Source organism: Antedon bifida, chromosome 7, assembly GCF_963402885.1.
Source record: "Antedon bifida chromosome 7, ecAntBifi1.1, whole genome shotgun sequence".
In the NCBI taxonomy this organism is placed as follows: domain Eukaryota; kingdom Metazoa; phylum Echinodermata; class Crinoidea; order Comatulida; family Antedonidae; genus Antedon; species Antedon bifida.
The window spans coordinates 18,825,587-18,843,549 of record NC_136232.1 but is presented as its reverse complement, the minus strand read 5'-3'; the positions used below and the strand labels follow the sequence as shown (position 1 = coordinate 18,843,549).

Sequence of the window (17,963 nt, the reverse complement as noted above, 5' to 3'; positions counted from 1 at the left end):
TATTTTATGGTGAACAATTATAAATCCAATTCGTTTTCATGGACCCGATCGTCTTTCCTTTATTTTTATAATGGGCACGATCGTCTAATTATAATATATTGGCCCGAACGTCCACATAGTTGCTAGCCCGAAGTCCACAAAGTTTGGCCCGAACATCCACACGCGTTAGTACCTGATCGTCTTTAAAAAAGCCTGATCGCCCATGGCCCAGATCGTCTGTCATAGTGTCAATCTTCTCTACATCATTGCTGCTGCTCATTGATTGTTTTGGCAATTGCAATAATCTACTAACTAGGGCCTAGCTAGGGCTAGGCCTATTCAAAAGGCCTACTCCTAACTAAGAGGGGGGAGCATGCCTGTGTGATGCATCTAGGGTAGGCTAGGGATAGGCCTCAGGTTCTAGCTACAGATCACTCGGATACACAACAATCCCAAGAGAAATGCAGGTAGGCCTACAGACAGATCGCAGGCTCTACTAGAGGCCTCTACTAGAGGCTCTAAGACTAGGCCTAGGCCTAGCCTAGCCTAGCCTAGCTCTCTGTGTGTGACTAGCCTAGGCTAGCGTGATCTGAATGGATCCATCTGAATAGCATACTGCCATGATTCATTGATAAACAATACCGCAAAAGCTACACTTAAATTACAATCCCTACTTATTAAAAAAATTAAAAATTACCCCTTTTTTTCACTGCTAAAGATTCTTTTGGGCGTTTGTCATAATAAATTCTATGTTTACCACCAACAGCCTTTTCGCGTTATAGCTGAATTTATAGGGGGCGCTAGTTGTATTTCTTTGCGTGGCTAGTAGTACAGTACTATTATTATTTGGAACTACACTTTTGAAACAGGCGTTGGCCAATATTAATGATGAATCGATTTATTTTTTGTTACTTTGACTTTAAAAAACGAATACAATTTTTTTGAAAACGTTGTTTTGTATGTTATAAATAAATAATGATAAAAAAAAACTATCCAAGTCCACATTTGTACTATTATTTGGAACTAACTACACATTCGAAACAGGCGTTGGATGGCCAATAATGATGAATCGATTTTATTTATTGTTACTTTTACTTAAAAACGAATACAATTTTCGCAATTGTTATTTTATGTTACAAATAAATATTGATAAAAAAAACTATTCTATAACTATTTTTTTAATGAAAACGGGAGATACTAAATTCGTAATTGTTGAGGCATGCAACAGCATGCCTGAATATATATCATGGCCCTTCCTCAACATCATATTTAATGTTGATTCTCTTATAATACTTGAGTAGTTATGACCAAAATGCATAATCTTGCACTTTAATCAACAATTGTTCTCTGCTGTCCCAAGACCTTTAAAAATAGCGTTGACTTTCCGAGGTGTTGATCATGCCGAAGACAAATCTAGCATAGATCCGAGCCTCTATTTTTCGTTTGCCGAAAAATTAATTAATAAAGCAATATTTTGAAGAAACATGGTAAAAAACCAAACAATTCAAATTTACTGATTATCCATTGTCTGCATTTAATAATCATAATCTTAAAACCCAACACAATAACCGATGATGATTTAAAGGCTGCGAAAAACAAGTATACTTATTGTTACACATCTAATAATTATAGTTTCCATGTTTCATCATTTGGGATTTGTGTGGGTGTGTGTGAGTGTGTCACGTCACACAGGAATTTGTTAAAAATAATTAAGCACTGTGACTTATCAGTGGGGGAATTATTCAAATACATCAATACCATTTTTGTACAATACTAGGCATTATTTTTAAACAATATAGAAAATAATAAACGGTAGGATAATTATGGTAAACTTGAGTTTGACATTTTTTCCCAGGATTGTGTTTACAATATATCACGCAGTCACTTTCCACCAAGCTATTAATTCATTTTAATTTATAATAATAACGAAGGCAAATTACGGGAACATGACAACAATGATAATTGATATCAGTGGCAAAAGCTAAAATGACAACCAGACAAGATTGATAATACAAGCTGCATGAGTGAACTGGAATTAAAGAAGGTCAAAGGAGGCACGTCAGCTACTGGTAGAGGATAGGTCTAAGTAATGCAATGAAGATGTTGATTCAACATAATTATCAATATAATATCAGAGAGCTTCAAGTATGTTATAATAATGCATTAAGAAAATGACTTACCTCGGCACTGTAGTTCCAGTCAGATTTGTCATAAGGAACGTGTCCTCTTTTTATGAATACTACAGGAAAACATGCTACCGGATCCATGTGTAGAGAGTAGTAACAAATTGGTCAATACTGTTGTCCAGTCATGTTTAAAGGGCTCAGAGCTATATTCTACATGGATGATGATGATACTGAGAGTATAATGTTTTTAATACTTGTAATTACTGATGATTTTGTATTATTTTGTAGAATTGTCTGATCTGATCTGATACAAGATTTTTGTATTTTATTCTACACAGATGATGATACTGAGAACATTGTGTTTTAAGTTTTCGAATTTTGCTGACGCTTTTGTTTTCTTTTGTATTGTATGTATTTTCCATGGTGTTATGCTGAAATAAAAGATTATTGATTGATAATTATAATAAACGACAAGTAACAAGTATAAGAGTGTGTGAACCCAAACATATTTTCTTTCTGTTTTTGTTTATAGGGCATCAGCTCTATAGATACATCTTGCCTATATTTGTATTTATATTTTAATGTAAAAACGAATTTTACATGATGATGCGTACTAACGCGTTCGTATTGAGTTTGACCAAAGAGTGTACACTTATCTTGGTTGACCTGTCAAAATAAATTGACAGATTAAAAGTAACGCAACTAGAGGGCGCTTCAAGCGAACAGCTGATTTTTCAATAAACACACGAGATAGAAGAGTCTGCAGTCGACACAGTGTGTGATTTTGTGCAGTCGTCTCGAAAATTGAATTTGGTTTCGGGTGAAAAAATGTATATTACGAAATAGAATCAGAAACACAAGGATAGTTAGTAACTTATTATATTTATTAGTACTTAATTTTAAGTAAATAAAGTAGATAATGTGTAGGCGAAATATTCCGTTAAATAGGTAGGACATAAGCCTGCCTGGCCTAGCTAGGCTGGCCGGCCTGCTGGCCTTTTTAACCAGGCTATACCAATCATGATGTGCATTATTAGACGAGAATCCCATTAGACCACTAGGCTATATGGCCAGGCCTAGTACTGTAGGTAGGTAAGGTTAACATTCTACTACCCACGGCACCAATATAAAATTGCATACCACGCTTTGCACAAAGCCTGGTCCTTCCTGCTGTGTGTGTTTCTCTTTGATAAAATCAGGAGGAAGAATTAATGATTTCTGATACATTAATATTAAATTAAAATACAGGCCTAGGCTAGGTAGAGTAGGCTAGGCAGTAAAGAAAAGGTAGGTTAGAGAAGCCTGGTATATTGTTTATTTTTGTTTTATTGGCATGGAATTATATCATAAAACTAGACTTGTATACGGTCGATTTTAATGTACAGGTATAAATTAAAGGCGGGTACAGTCCGTTATAATAATTAGTAGTCGGCTTGCATTTTGATTTAAAGTTTCTTATATGGTTGTAATCACCAAAAATAGACACAGATTTTGATATTGTGATCGCTATCTCTGCACTTTAAGTAGGGAGTCAATTAATAAGCTATTATACGACTGAACAGTGATTGTTTCCTGTCATACAATTTGTTAGATTCTAAAAATGAATTCTTTCTTTGTTCACACAGACCTATTGCAAGTCCATACTGAGACAAAACGAAGCTTTAACTTACTGTACATTATCTACTCAAAGTATAAAGGACAAACAATATGGGACGTTTCTCAGGAAAATCATGTCGTCTTATTTGTATGATGGTGATGACATCAATATTTTTTATAGCGGAGATTACGACGGGTTATATTACCGATTCAATGGCTCTTGTTGCCGATTCATTCCACATGCTCTCGGATATTGTTTCGTTAATAGTTGGTTTTGTGGCAATAAAGGTGAGCTATTTTTTTAGACATAATTGTTACATTTTTAATATTTTCAATTGTATGACACACTGTATGACCCCTGAGAGAGGTGCGTCATTTTTACGATGTGCGGCTTGTTGACCCCGATTGTTCCCTAACCTGGGTGGATGGTAAAGTGACGGACATTGATTTACCACTGTTCATTGGGGTGATGTACAGTACCATTTTAGGTTTTTTTTATGCACCCCTGCATCATTAATTATTTGTAAATGACGCACCTCTGTCATACAGTACAATACCATTACAGGGATGTCACCACGGTGGTCGGCGATGGACGGCCCCGTCCACCACTCGGAATTTCCGACCACCATTTTCATGATGCCGACCACCACTATATTTACGCATGTAGATCGTATAGCCTATTGTTCGTAACTTACTACTACGATACGATGTATTGTTATTATAATTATCAACGCGTCGATCGTAGGGTGGTTCGTAGAGTTAATAAACAACATTGTCATCGCCTTTAGAAAACGCATGGACAATGCAAATTAACAATGTACTGTTCACTAATTAAAATCAGCGCTGCCTAAAAATCCTACCTAAGGCTAGGCCTAGTAGGAGACGACACATTAGCCTAATTTTGCAGGACGAGACGACATCATGCGCCCAAGAATCGTCATCGGAGTGGAGTCTAGTTTCGGCGGCCTAGGCTTACGCTAATTTTTTTTTAATCCTACCTTGCCACTTGGCTTAGCGAATTATAAATAAATATGCCGACGTAAACATAAACAAAATATATGCAAAATCAATATATTCCATGTTAAGATTTAACATAGGCCTATTCAATTATTACGACATGTCACTGTAATGAAAATGGCCCTAGTATTCTGTAACCCCACCATAATTAATTTTGAGTGAAAAAAACATGTGCTACGTGTGGTGGTGGGAACAGTTAATTTAGAGTAGAGAGTATCGCGTTTCATGTCACGTGACACACAATCTAGGTACACGTTTCCAGGCCTGCCATATGAGCCACAAAAAAAATCTAGGTCTGTGCGCACGATCGACGTTCCGATACTGTATTTAGAGTGTTAACGATCTTTTGTTGTCGGCATCGTTTCTGGATCGACTGGACGTTTTATTTTTAGAAGTTGGCCTAAGCCTATACTAGTACTAGTTCATTGACATTTGTGGTTCACCGTGTGGTGCCATCATGCCTCTACCATGGGAAATTTCTATTTATATATATATATTCGCGTCTAGTAGATAAAAAAACACCATGAAAAAACGATTACGATTAATATTTATTAATAAATGCTTCCGAGTAATTTACAACTTAGTCCTCCGTCAGTCAAAATTGACTCATTAATTTAGTTGTACACACCTTGTTACCTCACAAAAAACATCGTAATGCATTTTTTCCGACCTTATTATGAAATGCGTGGGTTTGGCGGAGTAGCCGGTCCGGGTCGCCAACCACCACTCATGACATGCTGGTGACATCCCTGCCATTAACAAAACTTATCTAGACATTATCTTGACAGTAAGATGTAAACATAGGAAATACCTCCTCTTCCGTTTCCCTATAGCATTAAAAAAAAGATCGTGTTATGTACCTGGATTTATTTGGGCCACATGACATGAAACTTACAGTTACACTACAGTACTCTCTAAACTGATCCCATGTCTCACATGTTTTTCAAATTCTGGGCCTTTTTCTTTACAATGCTGTAATAACATGGAATGTTTATGTGCATTGTCCATGCTTCTAAAGGCGATGACAATGGTGTTTATTAACTTTGCGAACCACCCTACGATCGACCCATACGGTAGATAATTATCATAAAAATACGTCGTAGGCTACACGTCAGAACAATTACTACGCGTAGGCTATGAAAGGTTGCGCATAGATACGTCATTTCTTACTGTATACTGTAGACTATATTTTTGAAGGTCAAATGAATTGGAATGTGTATGATCATGTTGTTCATATTACTAGCCTTACAATCCTAAACAACGACCTACAGCCCTTAATTATCTCAACATTCATAGTCATTACTCATATGTATTGATTATTTTCCAAAGAGTACTTTGATTGCATCTTGTATATTCTTTGTTGCCAAATATATTGGTATGGAATGTTTCAAAAATCATATTACTGTATGGTAGTATAGCAATTTACAAATTGACAGCATTCAATTGGAAAAGAAGCCCCTACTTCTTTAGTTTGCAAAAGTAATCTTGAAAAGAAGCCTATCTCGAAAAGAAACCCACTCGAAAAGAAGCTCACCCGAAAAGAAGCTCACCTTTGAGTCATGGAAAATATGAATCCCATTGGCTTCTTTTCGAGGTTATGGTATGCACTGTGCAGTATAAAGGAACCATTGTGACTACATCGATTAATAATAATAATATTATTAATATCTTGTTTTTTGGGAAGCACTGAAGCAGATCTATTTATATTGTTGAAATATTCTGTTTTGATAAAGATAGTATACAGTATGTCAGGAATTTCTCCTGTGATTTTCCTAGTTTTGTTTACTTTCAGTACTGTAGTTCCTGGGTAAAATTATAATTTAAAAAAAAACAGTAATTTTCAGGTCTTATTTATAAATAAAAATAATAATACTCAGTAGGAATTCTCCATGGCCTATTCAAATTGTGAATAGCCACTTAAACACCTCAGGAAAAAGGTATTATATCATGACTGTAAACATTAAACAAAAATCCATGTTCTATGTGAGTTTTATTTTATTGTTATTTATTTGGTAACTGTCCGTTCACTACATAAAAAGATATGAGATACAGTAAGCTTCATATTTTTAAAACTCTATTAAAATATCTGGTCTGCTATTTTGCCTATTGTTAATGATGATCGTTCAGGCGTGGAATCGGCCAAAATAGGCCAGCAGCAGCTAGAGTTGAAATAACTCATTGTTTAATTGACAATGACATGCTGATTATAATGATAAATTCATTAAATAAACAATTATACATTGAAAGCCGTTCAACGCAGCAACGACAACATGTTGAATGCATTGGGATTTTTGCATTCTGTCCTGTACTGTCCTAAGGAAACACTTTCTTGTGAAAGGAACAACTTAACAAGGGGAAATATATTTAGCACTTTACTGCCAACACATTCTTTTTTTGTTTTTTATAAATATTTCTTGTTTATTTTAGGTTTCAAAACTTGAAACTTCACGTAACACCTACGGATGGGTGAGGGCTGAAATCGTTGGTGCGCTTGTGAATGGCGTATTTCTGGTTGCTTTATGTTTCACGATATTCGTTGAAGCATTACAGCGTTTTATAGAGAAGGAAATTGAAGTGCAGCAGCCGAAACTTGTTCTTGGCGTTGGTACAGCAGGCCTTGTCGTTAATCTGCTTGGACTCCTTTTGTTCAGTTCACATGGTAATTTTTATCTTTTTTTGTGTCTCAAAAAAAATGCATTCAACACCCCTGTCAGACAATGGATCCATCCATTTACTCCTAGGGTTGCAAAATAGTGTTCAGTGTGCAGTAGTCTATGAATAAGTGCTCTTACCTGAGTTAACTGACATTGACACTGATTCAATATCTCTCCCAGACAGAATTTAATTTGAATACAATATGATTGAATCTTTTAACTACTTGGATGTCAAATTATGTTATTTATTTGTCTGGTGTACAGTAACAACAGCTGTTGTACAGTAATTGTATTATTGTTGTAAACATATTTAAATCATGGAGGAATTGATAACTTCCCAGTTTTTAATTGATGCTTATTTACATAATCTGCTGATTAATTAATACTAAATTGTGAAACATTAATTAAAGACTTTCACTTGGATGAACATCCTTCCATTTCAATCATTCTTTTCTTAGAATATTTATAATTTTAAATTAGTTACTCCATGGTTCCGCACTCTTCAAGGTTGACCTTTTTTTCGAAATTGCATTCTTTCTGCCATTTTTCATGGTCGCATTTTAAAAAATAAAATCACACTCATATTTTAGCCTATTATGCATCTTTCGTTTGCACAGATAACTTAACTGATAACTCGTTCTAAATGTAGATAATATTATGGTTGAAATATCATGGTAGCTGGCTGGAAGCAATTAAACTCACTTGTTTTCATTTAATGACTTCTATCTAGATTGACCCTAGTAGTTTTATTTATTTCCACTGATTTTAGTTTATTATTAATTCAATAATATTTTATTACACAAGTGACTGCAAAATTGCCCTAAGCTATATATTTTATCAATTTGTTGATGTCATGGTTCAATAGCTGCTGTTGCATTGTGCCTGTTTATCTTATATTGTACTTTACATTGTATAAAATTCTTTATAATTTAACTCTGAACTATCTTTCTAATAATTGAATCACACAACCCTAGACATACTGTAGCCAGTCAAATGTTGCTTTGACTATACCCAAGACTGAATATTAAAAACCTAGCCTTGCATTATAAAGGTGCACTTGAATGCAATAATTTTGGTGCCTACATTCATTCGTCCACGACCCTACAATCATTTGATCATTAAACAAAATTAATTAATCATTAGTCAGTATTTCATCAGGCGGTTTAGAATTTCACATATGCCTGTATGTGTACTGTATTATTATTTACTGTACATTAATAATAATGGTAGTTTTATAGCGCATAATGCCGTTTCTAAGCGCTTTACACACAAAAATGATCCATTAAATATCCTAAGATAACCAAAAAAATTAAGAAGAAGCAGAGGAACGATTTATACCACTCCGTTCTCACAGCACTCGGAAGCTCCTAAATCAGAGGTCGACCAAAAAGAATTCATGAGCTCGATTGAAAAAGGCATCTGTCTATAGTAGTATCAATTGTCCTATCCTACCAAAATAAGAAGTAAAAAGATGTTGATATTTTAAAATATCGATTGATGTTGCCTCTTTAAAAGCTTGTGGCAGATCATTCCAAAGACGAGCAGAAGAAAAGATAAATGATCTGTTGCCATAGAAAACAGTGGCCCATTTTGATAAATAATATTGTTAAAGATTGTTTGTATTATCTTTACATGTGCAGGGAAGAACAGCGATGAATATATCTGGGCCTCCGTGGTAAAAAATGTAATTAAAATATCGGCATGTCAGTTTCCCAGCAGTAGCCTCATGTACAAGCCAGATATTGTATTGAATTTCATTTTTTTTAACACGCCTTGAGCACTCTTGAGTGGTATGTGCGCTTTATCAATCCATATTATTTATTATTATTATTACTGTACAACAAGGTCCATAACTAAACTGTATCTTAATCAATCTTAATTGACCAAAATAATATGATACGTACAGTAAATGGATAATGGATGGTAAACAATGTTATAATAATGAAATGATTTCATGCCATTGTGTGAATGGTTTTGTATAGTGGCTGTAGTTTAAAAATTAATGCATTTTAATGGCCTCTTCTATATTCCAACTTTGTTCCAACTTTCACTTCAGTGCATGTATTTAACTATTTCATTGGACTCAATAATGTTTCATTAGTCTATGATTGACAGGAAATGTGTTTCTTGCCTAATGTACAGTAACTTACCAACAGTCTATACTCCTTAAACAACAAGATCAAAGTAGTTAATTCATTGGTTGCAGTTGATAAAACAACAAATTGTTTAAGTATAACCATGTGTTTTTTATAGTTTTATTACTGTATGTACAATTTTACTTATTTCAGGTCATGGACACAGCCATGGTGGCGGTGGGCACAGCCACGGAGGACACAGCCATGGAGGAGAAGGAAAAAACCACTCGACCAAGATAGAATCTGATGTTGCTTATAAAGGAATTTCAGACAATAATGACGTAGTAGTAACATTGTTAAACAAGGAAAATGGAACAGCAAATGGTACAAACCTTAAAGGGGATGTTACAGAACATGCTGTAGTTGATTTTGAGGCTCAGAATTGTAAGAGTACTTTTGACGAAGAGGAAGCAATTGGTAAGTTTTTTCCTGTACTCAAAAACACACATGCATACACATTTTTCACAAACCTTTTACAATATTGTAAACGAAAATGTTAATAATATACTGATTTTAAAAGGTATAAACATTTGTTAATTTACCCTAATCATCACTCAATCAATTTTTATTAAAATTGTGCATACTTTTTTATACACAAATACACCCGTGGCTGACTTCCCAACCCATTGTCAATACAGTAGAACACCTCTCTTGGGACACTTTCCCATGAAACAAACAAGGAGAAATACATGTTTTTAACACTAAAGCCACCAACTATTCAGGGGACAAACCTGTTATTAAGAGGATACTTTCTTGGGTCCCAATGGTCCTTAAATAGGGACTCCACTGTATTAATACAATGTATGCCAATCAGTGCTCTTGTACCAAAGAAGCTTAATTAAGGATTTAGTAGTTTGTAATTATTAGGTTAAACGTTTTAGGTGTAAATCTGGCCTTGTGGTTCAGGTGCGAAATTTTGAAGGAGATTTGAAAGAGACTTCACATTTTAAACAAATACATGTATGACCTGTAGGTAAACCAATACATAACTAATGTCAGATAAATACTGTATAAACACAAACAACAACTACACTTAAAAACCTACACTAGGTTTAGAAACAAGCAATTTACATCATACTTCCAGGTACCAAATATTGTTATAGACCAATTGAATATAAGAAGTGTGAGTTTTGTAGATACATGAGTGCAAGAGGGGCTTCAAATGCGCAAGTCTCATGCTGCTTGCATGAAACTAATGTATCCTGCCCAAAATTGAAACAAATAGTGTACAGTATTTATAATGTTTTCTTATCATGCTTAAATTCTTTATTTAAAAAATTGTTCTTCTTTCCGTAGCATCTGGTACACAATTAAATATGCGAGGCGTCTTCTTGCACGTACTAGGTGATGCTCTTGGCTCTGTGGTCGTCATCATAAGTGCCTTAATCATCTGGTTAGCTGAAGGAGAATGGAGGTTTTACGTTGATCCAGCCATGAGCATTTTTATATGTGTCATTATTTTAACGACTTCGATTCCATTATGTAAGTACTGAGCAGGACTTAAAGCTTAGTTCCCACTCTGAGCTATGCGCAATACAAGTGAGTTGACCAATCAAATGCGATGATGATCCATCGCATTGTGATTGGTCAAATTACTTACATTGCATCCTAGTGAGGACCAAGCTTTGAATAGTTTTGGGGTTTTTTTTGGTCATTCCATGCCAAAGCAATCAATTTAACAGACATGGGGAAAGCCCTACAATTGAAAGTCAAATCTTGAACAAATGTGATTTGCAAAATAGAAATGCATTTTCAAACCCCTAAAACTGTTTTTAGCTTGCTTCTATCACAATTTCATTGACAGGTTCTGAAAGTAGAGCCAAAACTTAGCTTGAACTGCATTTTTTAGTCCCAATATTTAAATTCATGATTATTGCTAAATGAAAACACTAAAGTAATAAAAGATTGATTTGTGACCAAGAATAAGGGCTGTGGCACATTTTTAAGTGGCTGTAACTTTTAAACTATAGTAATGTGAATTTTGAACTGAATTTTCATTAAACCCATCAAGGTATATTTGATTGGTTTTAGCAAAATCACAGATGTTGAACCTAGAGCTACTGGTTGATTTGGCATGGAATGGCCCTTTTGTAGGCATTATCTTATATCCCTTTTACACTACAAACTTTTCTGTACACAATCACAATTTACACTATTTGAAAACAACTATATGCTACTTCCATTTGCACTGGTGTCACCACCTTTTGTTAGGTGTTACCGTAAGTAAAGATTCTTTGAGTCTGCAGGCCCCTGCAAAGTCTCTTACCACAGTTGAATATTCTGAGGTTACTGTATACCTTTACCAAATTTAAGATCAAATGGACTGATGATAATACACAATGTAAGATGCATTTTAGTCTGATGAGGCATGATGGGAATCTCTTTGTTGTATTTCGCCATTTGAAAGGAACTGTTTATTAATAAATAGCTGGTTTTATGAAAAACCTTTAAGGCAGAAGCACCAGCAATACTTTTATCACCTGATAATAACTATAATTTATTATCCAATTTCATGATAAGCATAATAATATTTGCAGAGAGCAACCATTATATACTAAAATATAACGTTTCATGATCTGAGCTATTACGTCATAATAATAATTATTTATGACTGTCATTTAATAGAGTTATAAGAACTAATTTTCAAAATATAATATATTATAATAATTAGATTTCATATAAAAAAACACAATAGTTGCCCAAAAATGGAATTATTTTCTAAAAAAAGCATCTATTGTTAATGTACAATACAAAACAAAGTAGCAACACACATACAAAATAATGTCTGAAGGGGCACAGTCAAGGGAATTAGGAAGTATATGTTAACAAATCTTAATGACTGGAAGACCATATTCAGATTTATTTGGTCTTTGCGGAAATTCATGACACATGGCACAATCGCTCACATAACATTACAATAACATACAAAATATATATAAGTAAAATAAGGAGCTAGGAGTCCTGAAACAATGATAGGATGAACTACAAATGACCTACAACTGCAGCCTACTGGGATGAATTGTACACAGGTGTGGATGACATGCAAAACATTTCTTCTCCCCTAAAGATCACTTTTGTTGTTGTGTTGTGTTGTGTTGTAGCTGCCACAAACAACTTTCATATGTCTGTCCACAACAACAGGGGCTGACAGTAGAACCCCTCATTTAGGACACTTCTACTGTATTTACTGTAGGAGATAAAAGGAATGAGAGACGTTTTAGCACTGTAGCCAACCTCTATTAGGGAACACACCTATTATGAGACACTTTTTTAAGTCTTGAAGTTGTCCCCCTAATAGTTTCTACTGTACTTAATACTCAGTCAGTCTTACAAGGCAAGTGAAAATATATGCTTTTTGCAAATATCTCATTGAATAATTTCTCTTGAACTGTGATGACCGAGTGCTCAACCAGCGGAACATAAGCTATTTATCCTTACAAGGTTATTAATGCACACGCCCAAGTTCTTAAAGATATATTGTCCCTCTAAAAAAATGTTTAATATGCCATTTTAATGTCACATTCACTTTTACCAAAAATTGGATCTAAAAAAACTGTTACCTGAAAAAAATGTAATTTAAAGCAAAAATATACAAATTGACTAGATGTCAATGGATGTTTTGTTGAATTTAACCGTTTATTTTGTTTTTTTATAAGTGAAAACATGTGATTGACTTGATGGCCTATTCAAAGTCTGTTTTAATTAATCTTCATTTTTCATGTATTTTGACAAAATACATCTTTAATCATTTATGATATTTGCTACACAATTATTATTCATTATATATATTTTTTTTCAGTGAAACAATCAGCAATGATCCTTATGCAGTCCATTCCATCACATTTAGATGTTCAAAACATTGAGAGTTCTTTGGAAGAAAAGGTGCGTTTTAGTGTCAATCTCTTATTATACATATTTTAATTCATGACTTCTGATTGGTTGAATAGCTATGGTATATTTCCAACCATTTATAAGAGACAATTTAAAGTGATTGGAATCAACCTTTGTGTTGCACATGTTGGGTACCTCTCTATTATTCAAATAGGCATTGCTTGTAAGAGGCTGGGTTGGGAGTGGGGTGGGGGGGGGGGGGTGTGGAGATACCAAGTACAACATATTGTATCAACTGGGTGAGGGGACCAAATACAACATATTAAAATGGGGGAGGGGTTCAGCAACTTTAAACATATCAGCGATTTATCTTTCATAAAAATTTTCTCATTTGAATTTTATTATATATTTTAATATATTTATATTTTTGACTTACTGTTTCAGTTTCCAAATATAAGGTTACACGAATTCCATGTTTGGCAATTGACGACGAACTTGACTATAGCCACCGCTCATATTATAGTCACTGGTGAGGTAGATGAATACATGGCCATGTCTGAGACTATTAAGGAGTTCTTTCACAAACGTGGAATCCACTCCACAACCATTCAACCTGAATTTGTTGTAAGTTTTTTAGGATATTTTTCTGGTTTATAGGTATTTTACTACAATTTTGTTGTGGTTATCAGTGATTAAACTCTCTATTAGCATCACTTCCTGCAATTTTGTATCCAGGATATCAAATAGGAAGGGAATGGAAGGGAAGGGAATGGAAGCAATCAATCCTCACCTAAAACCCTTGCTTTGGCCTGAGGTGAGAAAATGTTGGGAGTACTGTACAAACATTTCACTCCTACCCAGGTTATGTAAAAAATCTAGTAGAATTCCACTCTGGTAATTTTTGTTCCCCTTAACGCCACCGAATTAGCCTGCCTCGGTTAAATAAAGATAATCTTCGGGAAGAGAATATTACAAAATTTAAAAAAACAACACTTACTAGAACTAGATTGAACAAATATTTCAGTGATACTGTACAACCACCATCAACAGCATTGTAAATCTATTTAGGTGATGTTGAATGCTTTGAATCTCTTTCTGATGTCTCGCTACCAACACACAAACCAAGAACAATCTTCACAATGATATTATTTATGTATTATGTTTTCATGTGAATAAATCGATTCGTCAAACTTGTTTGATCATACATAACAATATAGTATTTGGCAATAATGGTGTGTTAAACTTAATTCTGATGAAAGGAAAGAAATTGGTTCTTTGAACAAATTTGTTGTCATATTTTTGCCATTTGGTACCATTTTCTTTCCATAGTTTTTTTTCTATCTTATACAATTACGATAATTTTATACAATTGTAGTAAGAATATAAATGTTTCATTTTTTTTATAGCGTGATTATGCCGACTCAAACATAACCAACACCGACTGTGTTCTGAAATGCAAGACAGACGTGTGCGACAAACAGCGTTGTTGTAGTTTGCCAAAGAAAAGTAGCGTAGCCACTATTGTTAGTCAAGAAACTAGTTCTGATGTAGAGAACCAAGATGAACAAGTCAAAGGCAAAGTCTGAGAATATGATCAACACTTAAGACTGGTTCTAAATTTCAGTTTACATAGTCTTAGGTGATGGAGTTTAAGCTAGACGATTTACACAAAGTCTGCTGGGGTGTTTTAGTGTGTGAACTTGAATTTACATTGGGGATATCAGGTTATCAGACAAAGTTTCATGTCCAAAAGTATAAAGTGAATATTAAGTACATATTTACTCGAGATCACAACTGAAAAAGATTGGTATCTAGTGCCGGGCAGATCTTTGGACACATGTTATTGTTGTCATGTAAATTAGTTTCCTAAACAGAAGTAGGCCCTCAGGATTTTTGTGTACTAGCTAGATGAGTTGTTTTTTAAATGAAAAAAAAATAATTTTATCTGAAATAATTTTACTAATACACCTTATTGTGAATTGTGACACAAGAACTATAAACTGTAACAATATTATATACAAATAATTAATGTTTTTTAGTGCAATGGTAAAAATACTTTCATGAGGTGAAAATAGAACATTTCATTTTCACCAAATGAAAATATTTTTTCCATTGCACAGATACAAAAAAAAATTGATCATTTGTTTTATAAGATCTAAAGTAGATTGTTGTCAAAGATCATAATTGCATATAACAATGAACGTGCATAGACTAGTACAAATTTTCACTCCCATATAACGAAAATTGCGTGGCCAACAAAGTATTTATTGAATATCATGTGACCCACAATCCTCCAATCAAATGACAACACTATCTACTGTTTAAAGATTGGCATGCCAGTCAGGTTTGCGGTACACCAAAACAATATAGTATTATTAGTTTGTCAAAAATAGATATAAAAAATTATTATTTTAGCAGTCAAAAGGGGGAGCATGATGTACTGCAGTATGGCATTTTTACCCTTACTCAGTCTGTGTGCACTGCTTTTAGGCCTATTCTGTTGGAATAGGAAGAGAAATATAATTAGTGTTACAGAGATCTTTATAACATGCCTGTATGATTGTATTCTTGTACTTTGATTGGTTGCCTCACATGCTAAAAAAGTGATATCTAATGACGATAAGTAGTGGGCTCTAATGCATGTTTTCGCTTTCTGCAAACATTTTGACAATTTTTGCCATACAAAAAAAATGTTAGAGCAAGTTTACTTAGAACAGTAGGTGTTTTATAAAATAAATAATGAATATTAAATTAAGGTTTAATACTGCTCTACAACACTCACTAAAATAATTTCCGTAATATTTTATATTCTATGACTCTACTATAAACACCTAATAGGACGCCATCTGCGTCCAGAAGTAGGGAGTCAATCAGTCGTCAGTCAGCCAACACCCGCTGAGGACGGAGATGGTTTCTCCAAAAATATTATGGAAATTATTTTAGTGCGAGTGTCGTAGAACAGTATTAAACCTTAATTTAATGTTTACGACTGATATGTATAAATCTCTTCATTCTCATTTAAAAAATGAATGTTTTGTATCCGTTAAATGGAGAGAATATTTCATTCGATTGAAGATTGACTGGTCTATTTAACTTGGCTCCATCTTGTTAAATAGAGCAGGTAAACTTTCACCTCAATATTCTCACCATCCAACTCACTCATAAACATTCATTATAGTATTTGTATGCTATTTAGTAAACATAATAATAATTAACAGGCACAGACAAATTTGAAACCAGCCAATGATAATTATCTTTAAAAACAGATTATGCATCTGATAATTATGTAGGTTGCATAACTAGGTGCTTACTATTGTATTCAATATAGGGTGCAAAGGTGACAATATGTTGTAATGACTGATTAAGTTAAAGATATATTGTCTGTTAGACAATGGGGTTTGGTTAAATCATGGATTAATCCATGGTTAAATTTAACCATTTATTTTGTCTTTTTGTAAGTGAAATAATGTTTTTTTTACAAACTAACCTGAAAGTTTGATTTATATTAATCTTCATTTTTATTGTTTTTTGGGGGGGACAATACATCTTTAAACCATTCCCCCTTTTATTTATTTAATAGGCCTAAGGAAATAAAAAAGTAATTTTTTATTTTTTACAATGTAAGTAAAACCAAAAAAAAAAAAAATTTTTGATAATTTTAGACTAATTGTATAATGAAAAAATATTAATAATTATATATTAATATTATGTAAATTATGTATTTCAATGTACAGTATAAATGAACAGTATATTTATATACACAACGGCAGCACAAGACCGGGAAGTGTAGAGAACTGAAATACTTGGCCCTATTTTATGGGTAGAGAAGGAATTAATTACCGTATTTACTCGAATAAATTGCCCAGAGCATTTATTGTTCAGGAGCAGGTTTTTAGGGGGAATTTATTCGAGGGAGGCGTTTATTCAGGGGATTGTTTATCTTATGTGAAAAAAATACAACATAATTGATATCAAGAAGTGATAAAATACAGTGAAAATTGGTATCAAAATGCTTGGTAAATTGTAGATCATGTCAATCAATGAATTCTACAGCACTACAAATAGAAATGTGTTTTAATACAATGTATTATGCATGTGGCGGGCCTTTATTCGAATAAATATGGTATTATTATATTTATATATAGACAACTTTTATAGTGTTGTGTTGGCACCTTGTAAGTTTTTCACTCAGAAATGTTAGTTTGTCAATTCAATGTTTGTGTTTTAAAATTGCTGAGTGGCCTTTCTAGATCGTAGGTAACGAAAACAGTTTATACTGTATTATTTTCTTTTTTTTGTAGTTTATACAATTAATGCTTATAGTTGATAAAATAAAGGCGTATTATTACAATTACATAAGGTATAGTAATAAACTTGTGATAATTATATTGTTTTGGAATTTTTATACAACCAGTTTTGATATTCACTATGCTCAGTGGTGTAACGCCTATGAGCGCTCCTCACTGGCTAAACCCAGGGGCCCCGTAGCTTGAGAGGCCCGCAGCAGTACAAAAAAAAAAAAACATGTCCAATACTGTGCTTTTGTCTGTGGTCTACCTTTTACAAATGCGGAAGTCGCTATCAGAATGTTTTGTTCTAGCAACGACTTCAAAGTTCTGTTACAT

At 33.8% G+C, this 17,963-nt stretch overlaps 2 protein-coding genes across 4 annotated transcripts in view; one reads left to right on the top strand and one right to left on the bottom strand.

Annotated features, from left to right (window-relative positions):
• LOC144848026 (dynamin-binding protein-like) overlaps positions 1-735 on the bottom strand; it is a 38,435-nt gene extending 37,700 nt beyond the window's left edge. For 2 of the 3 annotated variants that reach the window (XM_078704689.1, XM_078704690.1), the window contains exon 1: positions 677-735. The gene's annotated coding sequence lies outside the window, so the exon portion shown is untranslated. The remainder of the gene's footprint in view (positions 1-676) is intronic. The other variant, XM_078704691.1, reaches the window with a different exon arrangement.
• A 2,139-nt stretch (positions 736-2,874) lies between these two features.
• Positions 2,875-17,721, top strand: LOC144848031 (uncharacterized). Its single transcript, XM_078704696.1, has 8 exons — positions 2,875-2,970; positions 3,731-3,989; positions 7,146-7,377; positions 9,661-9,924; positions 10,804-10,989; positions 13,307-13,389; positions 13,783-13,962; positions 14,745-17,721. The coding sequence occupies exons 2-8, from the start codon at positions 3,813-3,815 to the stop codon at positions 14,922-14,924; spliced, it is 1,302 nt and encodes a 433-aa protein (XP_078560822.1). The 5' UTR covers positions 2,875-2,970; positions 3,731-3,812; the 3' UTR covers positions 14,925-17,721.
• Positions 17,722-17,963: the final 242 nt, after the last annotated feature.

Bases quoted from the DNA above. Each gene is read 5' to 3' on its own strand.
- LOC144848031 (XM_078704696.1), top strand. From the start codon at position 3,813: ATGGGACGTTTCTCAGGAAAATCATGTCGTCTTATTTGTATGATGGTG. The intron at 3,990-7,145 runs GTGAGCTATTTT...TGTTTATTTTAG, and splicing joins TTGGTTTTGTGGCAATAAAG to GTTTCAAAACTTGAAACTTC. The intron at 7,378-9,660 runs GTAATTTTTATC...TACTTATTTCAG, and splicing joins CCTTTTGTTCAGTTCACATG to GTCATGGACACAGCCATGGT.